We start from the raw sequence: 15,761 nt of genomic DNA on the forward strand, positions 1-15,761 counted from the left end.
ACTGACCTAAGCAATTGACGTTCAAAAGTAGCGCAAAGCCTTTAGGCCACAGGTGTCAAACTCAAGGCCCGGGGGCCAGATACGGCCCGCCACATCTTTTTATGTGGCCCGGGAAGACAAACTGTGCATCAAATTCGTGTGTCATTACTAGAATTGCAAATTGTCTTCACTTTTAATAATCTTTTTTTTTTTTTAATATTTCACCAGTTTTGACTCGTCTGATTTGAAAACGAGTTATTTGTCAGTTTGTTTTGTAGCTTTGACTGTATATAATATGAGGTGCTCATACATTTATTTGGGTTGACAGTCATAATGGCCCTCCGAAAGAAGCTATGACTACAATGCGGCCCGCAAAAATATAAAAATTTGACACCCATGCTTTAGGTGGTACAGATTTTTATTCCCTCATGTAGAACATGAATGAATGGATAATACAAGTCAAGTTAACAAAATGCAGAATGGAGACAAAACACAAGTGGTATCTCGTTATTGTGCAAGACTCCTGGTAATCTGACGCACACTACACCGGATTAAGTCATCATATGACTCTTTTACGTAACCTCTGACACACAGCACGACTCCACTTCTCTGCCAGAAGATGGCAGCCTCGGCCACATGTGTGATTTAAAAGAAATACATTTCAATCGCATGAAGGGAATCCAGTAATGAGACGAGGTTGCAAATTCCCCGGATGGAAGGGTAAACAAGATGATCGTGGAGGACAGTCGACAAGGCTGATGTGCACCTGCATCCATAAAAACAAGCGCCCGAGACGTGCGTTTCCTTTCGGGGGAGAAGAAGATGTGCAAGCACACTTATAAACATCATGCAGCGGTGAGTAGTCTGTCTTCATCCTACCCAGATGTGTCATTAAAGTTATATAAGATCGCGTACATTTGGGTTGGAGGGATGTCATGCTACATAAGGAAACGACGGAGAGTCTGTAATTTTGCACCTATTTGACTAGAAATCGCATTTTATAGATAATTTAAGCGTGGAAACTATTGAGCGGCGAAATTTTAAACTTGTTTTTTTGGCCACGGCACAATTTATGGAGCTAAATCACATGACAGGCTCCAATTAAAAAAAAAAAAAAAAAAAATGTGTACAGCATTAGGGCATACCAAATAGTCATCAAGTAGATTTTCCGGAAACGTCAAAGATATAAATTTACAATGCGTGGTAAAATCTGTATTGTGCAAGGTTTTATTTTTTTTTTCGACTGAATGTCTGCTGTACGCACAATTGCACTATTTCAGCCAAGTTGCTCTTATTTATTCATTGTATGTGCCTTCTTATTTTTACTTTTTGTATTGTTTACTTGAATGTTTTGTTTGTCTGTGGACCAATTGGGTGTAATATGTCTTGGGATAGTGGGAAACGCAATTTCGATCTCTTTGTATGTCTTGACATGTGAAGAAATTGACAATAAAGCAGACTTTGACTTTATAGATAAAAATAAAAAAAAGTCAAAATATCTGCAGTGCTTGGAAAAAAAAATCCTAAAGATAGTTTCTAAATCAACATCAAAAATATGTTTGAGCCATCAATATGTGAATGCAAAACCGCTGCCTCATTTTGTCATTTCAACTCTCCGATCCTTCTGATGTATTGCAACAATTTAGTGATGCTTTTGACAGTGGCATTCATACGCTTAAGTGAAAAAGATGAACAATTTTAATGTTAAAAAAAAGGAAGTTTGAAGACATCAAAATCAAAGTAAGCTTTATTGTCAATTTCTTCACATGTCAAGACATACAAAGAGATCAAAATTGCATTTCCTACTATCCCACGGTGACACCCAATTGGTCCAAAGACAAACAAAACATTCAAGTAAACAATACAAAATGTCTGTTTTCATGGGGAAAGGCATATTAAGCCAAGACCTTTAGTAACAAAGCCCGGGGTGTACAAAGTATGGACCGGGGTCTACATAAGGCCCGCTCCGTCTTTAATCCGGACCACAGAGCATTTGCATTGTCAAGAATTTAACTGTTTCTCCCTTAAATATGGTATAATTAAGCAATTGTCCCTTAAATTGGTGAATCTTATACTGTTTTATCTCATTAAATAATTGATACATTTATTGTTAGGTGGGAATAGAATTGTGAATGGATGTGTAAACACGAATGGTTGAACGACCTGACGTGCATGTTTTTATAATGCGGTAGGATATTTGTTTTGCTCCTTGAATCTCCATGTATTATGAGTCATTCCTTGCTCCCAGCGTTCCTATCTCTTTCCATGTTGTAAAATTTACAGTGTCCCAATGTTGAATAAATATTGTGAGAACATTGTCGCACAAGCACAAAAGATCATTTGCGATACATGTAATTAATTTGCCCCATGTCAGCTCCGACCTATTCATTCTCCACTAATGCTAAGAGACAGGAAGTTGACGTTGGTGTTGACAAGCTTTTAGCATTTCAAATGGCAGCAGGCCTTGTGATTTCCTTCCTCCCTAACAGATGGGTGCAGGTGATTAGCTGGGATGAGCAAAAAACAATGGATGCTGTAAGTTATATAATGAGTTATCTTTTTCCACTTTCTGCAAAATTTGGTCAGAATAATTCTGTGACCTGGTTTAATTTAACTTTGACATTTATGCAGTTTGTGGATTAGAAGCAATAGCCAACAATGATTGGAAATCAGCTGATGTAAATTTGCTTTCAAGGTAAAAAAAGTTATAATATTCATATTTGTTGTCTCTTTGAATCCAGATTGGAGAAAGCCAGCGAATGAATCTGCTTTTACAATCCAAGCTCTGCGTAATAAAGACGTTGCCCATCTCCCCCCTGCTTGGCCATCGAAGTACTGAGACCTTTTCTGTTCTCGTCAAAACGAGACCAAGGAAGGACAAACTAATACAGAGAGGATTACTGAAGAAAAGTACATGAAAGAAAAACTGGCTGAGGTGATGGGTAATAACAACAGTGAGCCGCCTATGGTCCAGACATTGCAGCTCATCAGGATGATGATGACATCAGCAGTGTCACAGGTACTATACTTATTATATAACTTTTTGTTGTTTTGATTCAAATAGTCCACAAGGAGGGCCTCAACACCTGACTCTTATGTAATAGTTAATCTTTTGTGGTCTTTAATACCATAAATTATATCATACACGCAAATAAATTAACTTCCCAGATTTTGGGGTGGGGAAATCTCACCTCAAAGCATGATCTAATATAAACATAGGGCTTTGGCGCTGTCTTCTGGCATCTTGAGTTGAAGAGTTTTATTAGTTGTAAATTTCCACCATTTTTTTGCCAAACAAGAGACAATTGTAAAACATTTTAGGGTGGTGTCGCAAGGGATTATATTCCTAACCCATCACATTTACTTACCCGATAATTGTTATAAATTGTCAAAATTAGTGCTAGATACATGAATTAATTATTATGGCTGATATCTTGGACAGTAAAATCAATGCTTATTCACAAAATGGCCCCCCAGAGACTTGTTTCTCATTTATGAACCAACTCAAGTGAAACATATTTGATAGACAAAGTGAAACACGTCATTCTGCAAAGACCTGCTGGTTAGAAGCATCATCATCATCATCCTCATGCTTCCTCCTCTGAGCGTGCTCCAGGCAACCAGAGCATTAAGATGAGCAGGATGATAGTAAGCCCCGGAAAAATACTTTTTGTGTTCAGTATGTCTGTAATAGCATGCAACCTTTTTTTTTTTTGTTACATGAATCCATCTCGCATGCAATTAAAAACAACATACCCCAAAAGGTCATTGAATATTTCACGCTGTCGTTAAATCAAGCATTCTAATCTCACCTCCCAGCTAAAGTTCAGCATTCATCATTGTGACTCATACTTTAATATGAGCGCATCATCACGTTGTGACACTTTCCACGAGGGGCATATTTGCTTAAGCGCACCTTCATCATACTGACATCACGGATGACATCACCGGGTTTATTTTCCTGCAGTTGACATTGCTTCCGTCGGGAAACATGCAAGGCTTCACGTAATTAATCGGACATGAGAAACAGCAGGTGAGTTTCCTAGGTGTTTTGTTTGTTTTCTGGTATGTTTCCAGGAAGCGTCTCCAGATATGGAGCGTCGAGCCTCAGCCCAGAGCTGCTGGCCTCTCTGCAGTCTCTTGGAGAAAATACTGACTACACACTACTGCCACACTCGCTACACCAGGTGGGTGTTTGTGTGGAAAGAGGGTATTTTTTTTTCCTCCTCTAATCCTTTGGGGGAATATCCTTTTACGAAGGGAGACCAAACACGCATCTGGTGACACGAGCACTTCCCCCCACTTCATTCAGTCCACCAAAGTTCACAAAAACCGCATCCTGCATGCTAGCGATTTACTGATTGTGCAGATTCAGTTGTTTTCTGCCTGTAGTTGTGATCAATGTAGATACGATGATGTGTAATATTGATATTTTTTGGGGAAAATGTTGATTTGGCATCTTTAGAATTTTTGCCATTCAGTTTGCACTTGTGTTTTGGACAATGTTTAAAAAGATTATGGATGGGCGAGTACCGATACCAACGTCTCAGTACCGATACTAGCCGTATTTCAGGATATCAATTGTCGCAATGGTGGTTGATACCAGTATTGGCCAGTTTTACGAATTAGAAATTAATAGAAAATTGCTATTCGTGGAGTTTTAAGAAAAATTGCTGTATTGGAATATATAAGTCTTTAATTGTTTTTTTTTGGGGGTGGTTATGTATCAAAAGTATTAATGGTATCGGCATTCGGTATCGGTTTACTGCTCAGGATTGAGTTCTCACACTGGTATTGAACATTCCTAAAAAATAATATGCTGTGTTTTTAATGTTGTTTTATTGAAAATGTTTGATTTCTATCCAAATGAATTATAATTTAATGACTGGTAATTTGGGTCCTAATGGTGAGACCAGTTGAGAATCCCTGCTCCAGTTGACATGAATTAGAATAAAAAAAAAATGAAATTGAATGTGTGCGATATAAGTAGTTGCACGTGACTTTCAATTTCACATGCTCTGTCTCACTACCGTCATCTCTGAAAGAATGGAGTGCTTTTCACATCAAATCATCTTCTCTTGGCTGAGCAGCTTAATTTGACAAGCTCCGCTGTGCTCACTCAGGAGGATTTAAAGTTTTTTGACTCGAGGGTATACACCTTTACTGTACGTTAAACATGTTTTTCGTCACAGATCGCAGAAGCCTGCTCACTCCAAGAGGACTGTATCCTTTTTAGAGAAAACAGTACAGTGCTTTATGCGATGCATGGAAGAGTCAAAACAAAATAATTTCACTATCATAATTAGTCAACTCTTAAATAATCTGTAGAAATCTGGTTTCTTTCGTCGACCCCTTTTTTCGTGTGTCTCTGTTAATGCTTTAAGTCGGATTGAACGTCCTTAACCGCTGATGTCACCAGACCAGTTGGCCATCCAGCTTCTCCAGCTAGAGAAGCTCTACCATGAGCGTGTGCTTTTTAACCTCACTGTCCTGCAGGAGAACTGGGGTATTGCAACTCATTTTCTACTTTTCTACTTATTGGTTGAGAATATAGATGATTTTTTTTTTTTTTTTTGTACTTGCAGAGAGCCAATGCAAAGAGAAGGATGCTGACAAGTGCTTGCCTCCTGAAACAGACAACATTGGTCAGAAACACATTGAGACGCTGAGACACATCTGTGGGACACACCTCAAGTGAGTCATCACTGGATCGCTCATAGAAACACTTGCAAATGGACCTATTTGCAAAATTTATTGGGAACCTTTCTGTTATTAGTCACCGATTGTTTTGTGGCATAGGTGTCAAACTCAAGGCCCGGGGGCCAAATACGGCCCGCACACATCATTTTATGTGGCCCGCGAAGACAAATTTTGCAATCAACTTTGTGTCCTTACTAAAATTACAAATTGTCTTTTTAAAAATTGAGATTTTGCTAGCAATTTTAATTACCATTTATCTTTTTAAACTATTTGAACAATTTTTACTCGTCTCTGATTTCAAAACTAGTTATTCATCAGTTTGTTGTATAGCCTATAGAAGACGTTGACAGTCATAATGGCCCTCCAAGGAAAACTATGACTACAATGCGACAAAAATGAATTTCACACCCCTGCCCGAAGATGGCACATGATACTGTCCAAGCAGGACTGGCCATATGATGCCAGATGGGCCATGTCTTTTCGGCCCACAATCAAGAGGGCATGGGCTTCTTATCTTACTAGGGTTCTACATTTATTATTAATGACATAATAGGTGGCCACCCAACCACTAGTGTATGCAGGCTCTCTCAGGTAGTACACAAAATAATCACTGCCCATACTGTTCAGTTGTGTTTAACTTTTTAGTCCAATACATTTGCAATAAGAACTTTTTTTTTTCCTAAACTGACTGATAAAGACATCACTAATGCCACAGGTCTGTATGCCAGACATAGTTGTTTACCGCGCCACTCTGGTATGTGACTCTAACTCACAGCCTTTGGGTGCAGGTGGAAAGCTTTGAAAGCTCACAATCTTATTGCTTTTCTTCATATTATGGTGATGTCAGCTCATGTTGTTTTTTCATGCCTGTCTTTCATGGTTTCATCTCTTTGTTTGGACAAAAGACCATCCCTTGGTGAGGATAGAATGCTAATCGACGTAACAAGACAAAGCAAGAAAGAGGCGCCCCATCAGGGAAAAGGTAAATGCAACTATTTCGGTTGTTGTTGACAAGACACAAACTAAAGGCCATTATTGTCGAAAAAATGTGTTGAGCTATTTTATAATAATAATGATAATAAAATTATATTTATAACGCACGTTATATTCGGAGGAATCTCCAAAGTGCTACATAGCAAGTAAAAACAAGAAAACAAAGCAAGGACAAGTATAAAACAACAACATTTTATATATATTTCGTGAACATTACAGAGCTGATAAAAATGTGGTGGACCTTTTATAAATCAGGATGTTTTTGTTTGTTTGGGTCATATGTGGTAAATGGAGTGCACTTACATGGCGCTTTATCAAGATGACCAAAATAAAAATCAAATTAAAGATATCATTCATCAAATAAAAATTAGCTTGACCTTTAAATATGGAGTAGGCATAAATAACTATTTGTAAAGACCTCGAGCAAAAAAGAATGCAAGGCACTGTATCATTAGAATACTTTTTAGTTGTAAGGATTTTTTTTTCCTTAGGGAGGCCGTGGGCGTGCCAGAAATATCACACGGAGTCTGTAAAACGACAGAAAAATTCTTTACAAATTCCCCAAATTCTTCAAAAAATGATAATGAAGATTCTGAAAGTCAATTATCTGGCCTGGCACCTTATTTCAGAAGGGGCCAGTGCCCCCGTGGCCCCCCTTCTAGCTCTGCCTGTGATTATAATTAGTTTGTAAAAAATTGTTCTTATAATGGATCTCATTCAATTTTATAAGTGCAGCTAGTGAAGTTAACTATTATAAATCAGCCTTAACATATATTCTCTAATGTCTGTTGGCAGCAAGCAACCCTGAAATAACAAATGAAGATGACAAAGAAGCGGGAAAAATGATCTCCAAGTCAAGTCATCCGAACCATCAAAAACCTGGAATATGCGAAGAGACGCTTGAGGAAATGAAGGAAGAGGATGAGGAAGAGCAGGACGTGAAGGTGGAGTGGCCAGCAGGAGTTCCGCAGGCGTCAGACACAGACCTGGCAAAACTTTGCTATGTAGATGGGGTAGGGAAGATCACCTTCTGTCTGTTCTTCTCGCCATTCCTTTACTCGTGCATGGAATTATTCCTGCACATCACAGCCTGCAGCAGTAAAGCGTTTGCTGGGGACACTCCCTTTGTGACATCATACTCGATTCAATTTCTCGAGGAAATCGGCTCTTTCGAATGAGCACTTGCACTTCAGGCTGAACACGGTGTTGTTTATATAACCCACTGGAGCTTGGCTGGGTGGAGCCATGCACTCTCTCAAAGAACCACATTCTAAAACAGGTTCTTTGCTGTGGGATAAATGATCCGCTTTATTCTGAAATATTTCACCCTAACTAAAAGTTTTTATGAGTTGATCCTTTGTATGAGGAGTATAATTGGCTTTTGGTTAAGGTCAGCGGATAATGCAGGTATATAGTGTGTGCTGTAGACACGGTTTTTTTTTGTCGGTGTTGAGTATCAAAGCCCTCCTGAAAGTCACTTTTACTGCCCCCTAATGACAAAAAGTCTAACTACATGTACACGATGATGATTATGAAATTAATCATTTGAATATGTAGCTTAGAAAATTGGAAGTGTAGTTAAACCACAAAAAAAATGTAAGTAAATGGAGTGCAGTCAGTGCGTTCATTTAATCTTTAAGAACAGTTTGTTTTTTAAACTTTTGTTTGGGAATAAATTCATATTTTATTTTTTATTTGATAGGTTAGCTGCTGCAGCCGATGTTTGAATGTAAACAAACAAGTGCAAGAAAACATTTCCAGTTATGCTGCAATGCAAAATTCATTTGATTATCTTTTTTTATGTTTCAAATTTAGAGTCTGTCCTCCGATGGTCTGGTTTCTATTCTGAAGAGGAGGAGAGCATCCCTGGATGGACTGCCACCCCCTGGCAACATAGACAACAAGATGAACTCCAAACGCAAAGTTCGCTTTATTGAGCCGCAAGATGGCATGGACCAAGGTTGGATTCTGAAACGCATCAAGTTAAATCAAATAGTAGACTTTTTTAATTTCAGCGGAAGAAGTAGAATGTTATGTTACGGCCAAGTCAGTCACCTGCCCTTAATCCGATTGCATTTCAAAATATTTTTTATAAAGAAATGGTTTTGGGTGACTGTAACAGATGAATTGAAATTAATTTGAATGGATACTAGCAATATTGAATTTATTTACAGTACAAGTTGAATTACAATTAATCGAATGAATTCATGTCATTTGGACAACATCTTGCTTTACATCTGCTTTACATGTCTTCACTGCAGATGAAAGTGGGTGCAGGACTCCTGCTTGATCCTGCTTCTGCTGTGTCTAGTTACCGTGGTGATCAGCGTAGGTGGGACGGCGCTCTACTGCTCCTTGGTGGACAAGTCGTCCACATTTGCACCGACTTCACTCTGAACACGGACTTCTACGTGACCAACGTGTGGAGTTTCTTCCAATGGTTTCCGACATTGGCTGCCTCACGGAACATAAGAGCCATCGTGTGAAGTCCTGAAATAGTTCTCGGTCAAGTCACAGACTGGTGACATTTGTGGATTTCAGCATGACTTGGAAATGGAGTTTTAATCTCCAAGAAAGACCAAAATATAAAATGTTTTAAGTCAGAAGATGATAGTCAACGTTTGCTTGTGTGGATCGTTTATCCTAGACAAAATCTTTACCTCAGAAGGGTTCTTGCTACTTTCACTTGTGTCCATATTTTAACATAAATACTCGTTACCCTCATTTGTATCACTTTGTGGCTTTCTTTTAGTCTGATGTTCCAATTATTCCTGACTTTCCATTATGATTGCAGCTGCATTGATACATGGAATTTATCATTTGTACGCTTGCATGTGTTTGTGTTTTTTTAAACAATCGGTAATATTGTTTAGAAGCCATTTCTTTTAATCTATCCATCCACACATTCACCAAAACCGCTAAGCTGGAGGTTAAGTGGCGGCTTCAACAGGGAAGCCCAGTCTTCCCAGTCCCCAGTCAATTCTTCCTACTGTTCCGGAGGGATCCCAAGGCGAGAGACTGTCATGTCCTAGGTCGTCCCCAGGGCCTCCTTCCTTTTGGACATGCAAGCATCCTAATAAAATGCACGAGCCACACCCATCTGGCTCCGCTCAATATGGAGGAGCAATGGCTCAACTCTGAATCCTTTGTGGGTGACCCAACTTCTCACCCTATCCCTGAAGGAGAGCCCAGGCACCCTGCAGAGGAAACTAATTTCTGCCCCTTGTATTCGGGATGTTCTTTCGGTCACTAGTTGTGGTAGGTGAGGGAACGTAGATAAATATACCCCATTACGGTCTTATTAAATACGGAAAAGTGGAAAGTCGCTTGACATGCCCCAACTGTTTTACATTCAAAATCAGATCTAATAGAAAATAGAGTTGGTATCCTTGGTATCTCAACATTTGCAGTAGCATGGTTGGGAAAAAGATTGGAATAATGTTAACTATTCATACTCCTTTTATATTGAAACAGATTTTTTGGGGGTATTGGTAAAATTAATATGAGCTAAAAATATGTAAAACTGAGGTTCAATATTATAATATTGATAAAAAATGGGAGTAAATAAATCATCAGCTCATTAACTATCTTTCTATGTGTTTGTGTGAATGGGTGATTGAGAGAATTTGAACTTTGTGCACTTGTTCTGTTTCCAGCTTCAGTCCATTGACACATCCAATATGGCGGACGTGATAACGTTAAGCAGAAAGTAACCAAGAAAGTATTTGGTGAATGAAATGCTTTGAATGCATTATATTTATTTATTTTTATAAGTTAAAGAAATTATGAAGAAGGTTTTCTGGAGGTCAAAATGTGTTGTGATAAACGAAATAACGAAACCACAATTATATATCGGTATAAACTGTCTTCATTCTAGGCCGGAAATGGGAAAATCCGTGTGGGCTAATTCCAACGTCCGACCTTCCTCGAATGGAGCATATCCATGTTTGACGTCTCAGACTGCAACGGCATGGTGAAGTTAGTTACTATAATTTGTAAAATATTTTTTAGCACATTTATTTCACTATTATGTGGTGTTTTCACCATAGTTATTAATAAATCATGGCCGGAAGTAACATTATCCGGACTGACTTTGCACACGCACACAATGGAGGCGGTGACATCTAGCAGACCTTACCACATCGTAGTTTTTGGTGCTTCGGGCTTCACTGGCAAGTTTGTAGTTGAAGAAGTAGCTCGCTACGCCGCCGACAGCACCCCAGACAACCGTCTAAAATGGGCCGTGGCCGGCAGAAGCGGAGAGCGTCTCAAGGGGATGCTCGAGCAGGTCGCCAACAGGCTAGGTGAGTATACACACAGAGGTTCGTAACCAAAATAATCAAAACTCAAATAAAAGTACTCTTACTTTACTCTAATATGACTCAAGTAAAAGTAGAAAGCTGTCTTTTAAATCATTTTTAGAGTAAAAGTATGCAGTGACAATCTATTCATGTAAATTTCCATCAAAAATATGTAAGCAGATTTCAGTGCAGAAGGAAATTCGATAACAATGCTCATGTTTATCTCTACAATAAATATATCTTCATTTTCAGCCATGCCCGAGTTGAGCACAGACGTTGACATCATCGTAGCAGATGTGTCCAGCAAAGAATCTCTGGCCGTCATGTGCCAACAGGCTCTGGTTATTCTCAACTGTGTGGGCCCGGTAAGTATTAAAAACTGCTGTTGTTGAGAAATGAATCAAAACAAACTGTTGAAATTTGGATTGATGCACTAATGTTGTCTGTGTCATTGTTTCAGTACAGGTTTTATGGCGAGCCGGTGGTCGCTGCATGCGTGGAGAATGGAGCTCACTACATTGACATCTGTGGAGAGCCTCAGGTAAACGGAACATTTATTTGTCTAATTATGTGAACACAGAGAGGCCAACACTCACACAAAAAACTAAAAAAATTGTCTCTGTAGTTTCTGGAGCGCATGCAGTTGGAGTACCACAGTAAGGCCTTGGACAAAGGGGTGTATGTAATTGGTAGCTGCGGCTTTGACTCCATACCAGCAGACTTGGGAATTCTCTATACTCAGAGCCACTTTAAAGGTTAGAATGTTTTTTATGACATGTTTGGTACAGTGGACCCACAGAAGTCCCATAAGTGCAAAAATAATGACCGTATTTTCCGGACTATAAGGCGCACCTTCAATGAATGGCCCATTTTAAAACTTTGTCCTTATATAAGGCGCACCGGACTATAAGGCACACCATTAATGCATCATGTCAGATTTTTAATCCAAATCAAATCATTCTCCATTTTATCTTTTTTATTTTAACTTCAGACGCAACAAATGACTTTATAATCACAAAATAATGATCCATAGTCTTTTTGATTCATGATTCATAGTCTTCAGCGGGCCACTTATGATTGATTTCATGACACAATGCTTCGGGCCTGTTTAAATTTAGGAATTTGGCCCATATATAAGGCGCACTGTCAGCTTTTGAGAAAATTTTAGGTTTTTAGGTGCGCCTCGTAGTCCGGAAAATACGGTAATACAAGTAACTCTTTTTAAACAAACTTATTTGGCAAGATTGATGATGCAAAATTAGTTATTATTGTTTATTGAATTATTGTTTACTGTCTTGATTTAAGGGACGCTGACAGCAGTGGAGAGCTTCCTAACAATAAGCAGTGGGCCTGAGGTAATCTTCATTAAATTGTCCTCAATAGTCAAGTAAAAAATGCATTTGCTTGAAGTATAGTGGAATGGCTTTGCCTAGCATCTTTAAGCAGTGAATAAAAGGTCAAAACTTTTTCAAATTTCAAAGCACCAATATAGAGCAATAAATCTGTCAATTAAATCTTTGAGGATATTTTTGGAAGGAAATGTCCAAATAGAAAAAGAGCAGCTCACTACAGTGCCGTTTACCTTTTCAGGGCTCATGCGGTCATGATGCCACTTGGCAGTCGGCTGTGCACGGCTTTGCGGATAGTAGCTCCCTTCGCCGGGTGAGGAGGAAGTTTGGCCACAAGCCGCTTCCTGTCGTAGGAACCAAAGTTCGCCAGAGGTAAGTGATAAGCTTAAGCGTGTTTATGAAAGGACTGACGTGTTTACTTCAAGGTTTCATGTAAAACACCAGACATGTTTGCTGTACGACATTATGTGTTTAGGAATGAGTACACTAATCCTGTGTGTGTGTGTGTCTGTGTGTGTATAGAGGTTTTGTGTTTTATAGCAAAGAGATAACGCAGTACGCCATCCCTTTTATGGGTTCGGACCCGTCTGTAGTGAAGAGAACACAGCGTTTCCTTTACCAGGAGGAATGTCGGTCACCTGTAAGTATTCTCATCCATGATTTTTGATGGCTAGAATTTGCAAACCTAGAATATGTGAGCAAGAGTGATCATGATTGAGGAAAAGAAATACAGTAGGTATTTGCACTCCACATAAATTGTGCAATATTGTGATTGTATCCAATGATATCCCTTTTCTGAGACTATTTGCCAAATGTTGTCATTACCCCAACCGCCCTTGGAATGTTTCTCATCATATTGTTGATTATGCGCGCTAACCCAGAGGGTCGGAAATGACATTTCCTTCGAATCAATAATTTGGCGTGCCTTACATGAGGCAGCAAATAAGCGACATGTTATGAAGAAGCTTGCGCTTGAACGTGCCTTGGGTATTGCTGCATTTTCCAGCATCAGCGTTGATATGATGGAAAAAGAATAAATAAAGAATACTCACTTTTTTATATTCATGTGAACACTGAAGACATTAAAACTTTAGAAAAACTGTATTTAGGGCTGCAAAAGATATTTATTTGATAATTGAGTAATCTGTCACTTACTTTTTTGATGAACGGGGTTCAAGAAACGTTTTTAATTTGCATCGTTTGATTAAAAACAGAACATTATTTCAAACTGATGTGCAGAAAATGCACAAACTGGTCAGTAATATCTTGGATTTTTAGTAGGTATTGGTAATGTGACTGCCTTTCATTATTTAACTGATTTTACTTGAGAGGGAGCCCAGGATTTTTGTTTTTACTGTTACTGGATTATTTTGGTTTATCATCTACCATGCTGGAAATATGATATAAGTCACCCGGGGTGAGTCATCATCACTCTGTAGAGTGCCATGCAATCTCACAAAGAAAGTGAGTCACTGGATGGTTCGTCGAATCATTAGTGTGTATAGCGTTGGAGATAAATCTGGACCACCCGGGAGAAAACCAGAATCCCAACCGCTTGACCAAATGGCTTGACCAATCGCCCTTTTATATTTCTTCTTCCTTCCAATCCCTCACCATCCTCCCCCGACAGATCCAATATTGTGCATATGTCGGGATAGGTGGTTTCTGCTCAGTTGCCAAGCTCCTTTGCGGCGGACTGCTCTTCTGGGTCATGGTGAAATTCCGCCTGGGCAGGAAACTTCTCACCATGGTACAGACATCATTGCGTCATTACGTTATCACCCAGCAGGACAATTTGTGGACGGTACTTTATGTTGATGTTTGGTGTCTTGCCTTTTTTCCAAAGTTTCCAAGTTTTTTTTCCTTTGGAATGTTCAGTAAGGCCGGTCCAACAATTAAACAGGTAAGACTTGAATTTATCAATGCTCCAATTAAATTAATTTATTGATATGTATGTTAGTTAATATAGTTGTGCGTCCAAACGCACCGATTGAAGAAAACGCTAGTGTTAAGATCATAGTCGGTAGTTCGGTTTGAAAATATTTATATAATATTTGTAATATCGATTTTAAATCCGGTTGTGCAATGTAAATTGATCGAGTTGAGTCGCTTGTATTTCGTCTCATGTTGGACTCTCACCTACCAGATTGAAGACACCTGCTTCAACATGACGTTTTTCGGAGAGGGATACTCCGAGGGTACAGACCCTTCCCAGGGACCACCCAACGCCAAGATTTGCACTGAGATCATGGGAGCAGGTAGGCCTGCAGCACTCGTGTTCCTCCATTACCGGCAGGTTGTGGGTGATATCACAAAATGGCGGAATCTTTGGTGGCGGGTTTGAATCTCACTCGTTATTTGATGATTCAAAACCATTTTTGTTTGCACTTGCGTCTGATTGTTTCAGCATTCATTGATTTCTTTTTTTTATTAGAACCTGGTTATGTGGCCACAGTGATTGCTATGGTACAGGCAGCAGTAACAGTGCTGAAAGAAAAATACTCCCTTCCCAGAAGGTCAGTTATAGCTCCTCCACACTATGTTATCTCATCTTCTGAAAAATACCACTCTGATGTCTTCTCCGCAATTTTTGTCTCCGACTCAACAGGGGAGGAGTGTACACACCAGGAAGTGCCTTCCACAAAACCAGTCTCATTGACCGCCTTCATAATCATGGTTTCAAGTTCTCTGTGAGACACTACGAAGAAGCCACGAAAGCTTAAGCCCCTTCGTTGTTTGTGAGTGTTCCACTTGATCTGTTGCGGAGTGCATTGGAGCTGTAAATGATAATCTCGGAAGTGACATAAATGCACTCAAAGGGACTACTGGAGACAGGTGTGCCTTTGCAGGGTTTTTTTTCCAATCACTTTAGGTTGAACTATAAAACTGGCAATTAAAAACAAGATTTCAATCAAAGGGGAAAAATGGAGAAGGAAAAACCCAACTGAGATCAGCAACCAGGTTCTAAATTGCTTTGCTGTAGGGATTTCTCTATTGTTGTTTTGAGATAGTTTAGTTAATTGTGGAACATTTTGCAATTACGCTGTAAAAGAGTAAATAATAATTTAATCAACAAATATATACGTACCATTGTTATGCATGACTGAAAATATCTATGAATCATAATGTTGTAATTTCAACAAGGGAAAAGCATTTGGAGATTAGAATAAAAAACAAATGTATATTACAAGTTTATTTATTTATTTGCAGAATTTAAAATGGCTTACTCTCTTTAACCATGTTTTAGTCAAAAGGAAGTTAAAAAAAATCAGCATTTTGGATTATAGTGTAAATAAATTAATATTGATATAAATGTACATTATATAATCGTTTGCCTTGGAAAATATCACAATATCCACATTTGTGTTTATTTTTGAAGTGGAAAATGCTTTTGGTTGTAGTTCACCTTCACTGCCAGGAAGTGTCAGCATTTCACCAT

The 15,761-nt window shown here is 38.9% G+C and overlaps 2 protein-coding genes across 4 annotated transcripts; both read left to right on the top strand.

The window, feature by feature from the left end:
* Positions 1-604: 604 nt before the first annotated feature.
* Positions 605-10,242, top strand: cnstb (consortin, connexin sorting protein b). 2 transcript variants are annotated; one of them, XM_037245028.1, is made up of 12 exons: positions 605-834; positions 2,469-2,514; positions 2,721-2,998; positions 3,506-4,166; positions 5,172-5,202; positions 5,399-5,485; positions 5,565-5,673; positions 6,585-6,661; positions 7,468-7,685; positions 8,488-8,632; positions 8,934-9,908; positions 9,940-10,242. In XM_037245028.1, the coding sequence occupies exons 4-11, from the start codon at positions 4,047-4,049 to the stop codon at positions 8,960-8,962; spliced, it is 816 nt and encodes a 271-aa protein (XP_037100923.1). In that variant the 5' UTR covers positions 605-834; positions 2,469-2,514; positions 2,721-2,998; positions 3,506-4,046; the 3' UTR covers positions 8,963-9,908; positions 9,940-10,242. The 2 variants fall into 2 exon arrangements, with proteins under 2 accessions (XP_037100923.1, XP_037100922.1); XM_037245027.1 differs by lacking the exon at positions 2,469-2,514 and having other exon boundaries at positions 3,947-4,166.
* A 505-nt stretch (positions 10,243-10,747) lies between these two features.
* LOC119118205 (saccharopine dehydrogenase-like oxidoreductase) lies at positions 10,748-15,496 on the top strand. Of its 2 annotated transcripts, XM_037245048.1 has the most exons (13): positions 10,748-10,976; positions 11,226-11,338; positions 11,434-11,514; positions 11,599-11,728; positions 12,279-12,328; positions 12,564-12,694; positions 12,845-12,962; positions 13,953-14,072; positions 14,169-14,225; positions 14,469-14,580; positions 14,757-14,838; positions 14,931-15,060; positions 15,195-15,496. In XM_037245048.1, the coding sequence occupies exons 1-12, from the start codon at positions 10,781-10,783 to the stop codon at positions 15,043-15,045; spliced, it is 1,305 nt and encodes a 434-aa protein (XP_037100943.1). In that variant the 5' UTR covers positions 10,748-10,780; the 3' UTR covers positions 15,046-15,060; positions 15,195-15,496. The 2 variants fall into 2 exon arrangements, with proteins under 2 accessions (XP_037100943.1, XP_037100942.1); XM_037245047.1 differs by having other exon boundaries at positions 14,931-15,496.
* The last annotated feature ends 265 nt before the right edge of the window (positions 15,497-15,761 follow it).

Source organism: Syngnathus acus, chromosome 24, assembly GCF_901709675.1.
Source record: "Syngnathus acus chromosome 24, fSynAcu1.2, whole genome shotgun sequence".
Classification (NCBI taxonomy): Eukaryota; Metazoa; Chordata; class Actinopteri; order Syngnathiformes; family Syngnathidae; genus Syngnathus; species Syngnathus acus.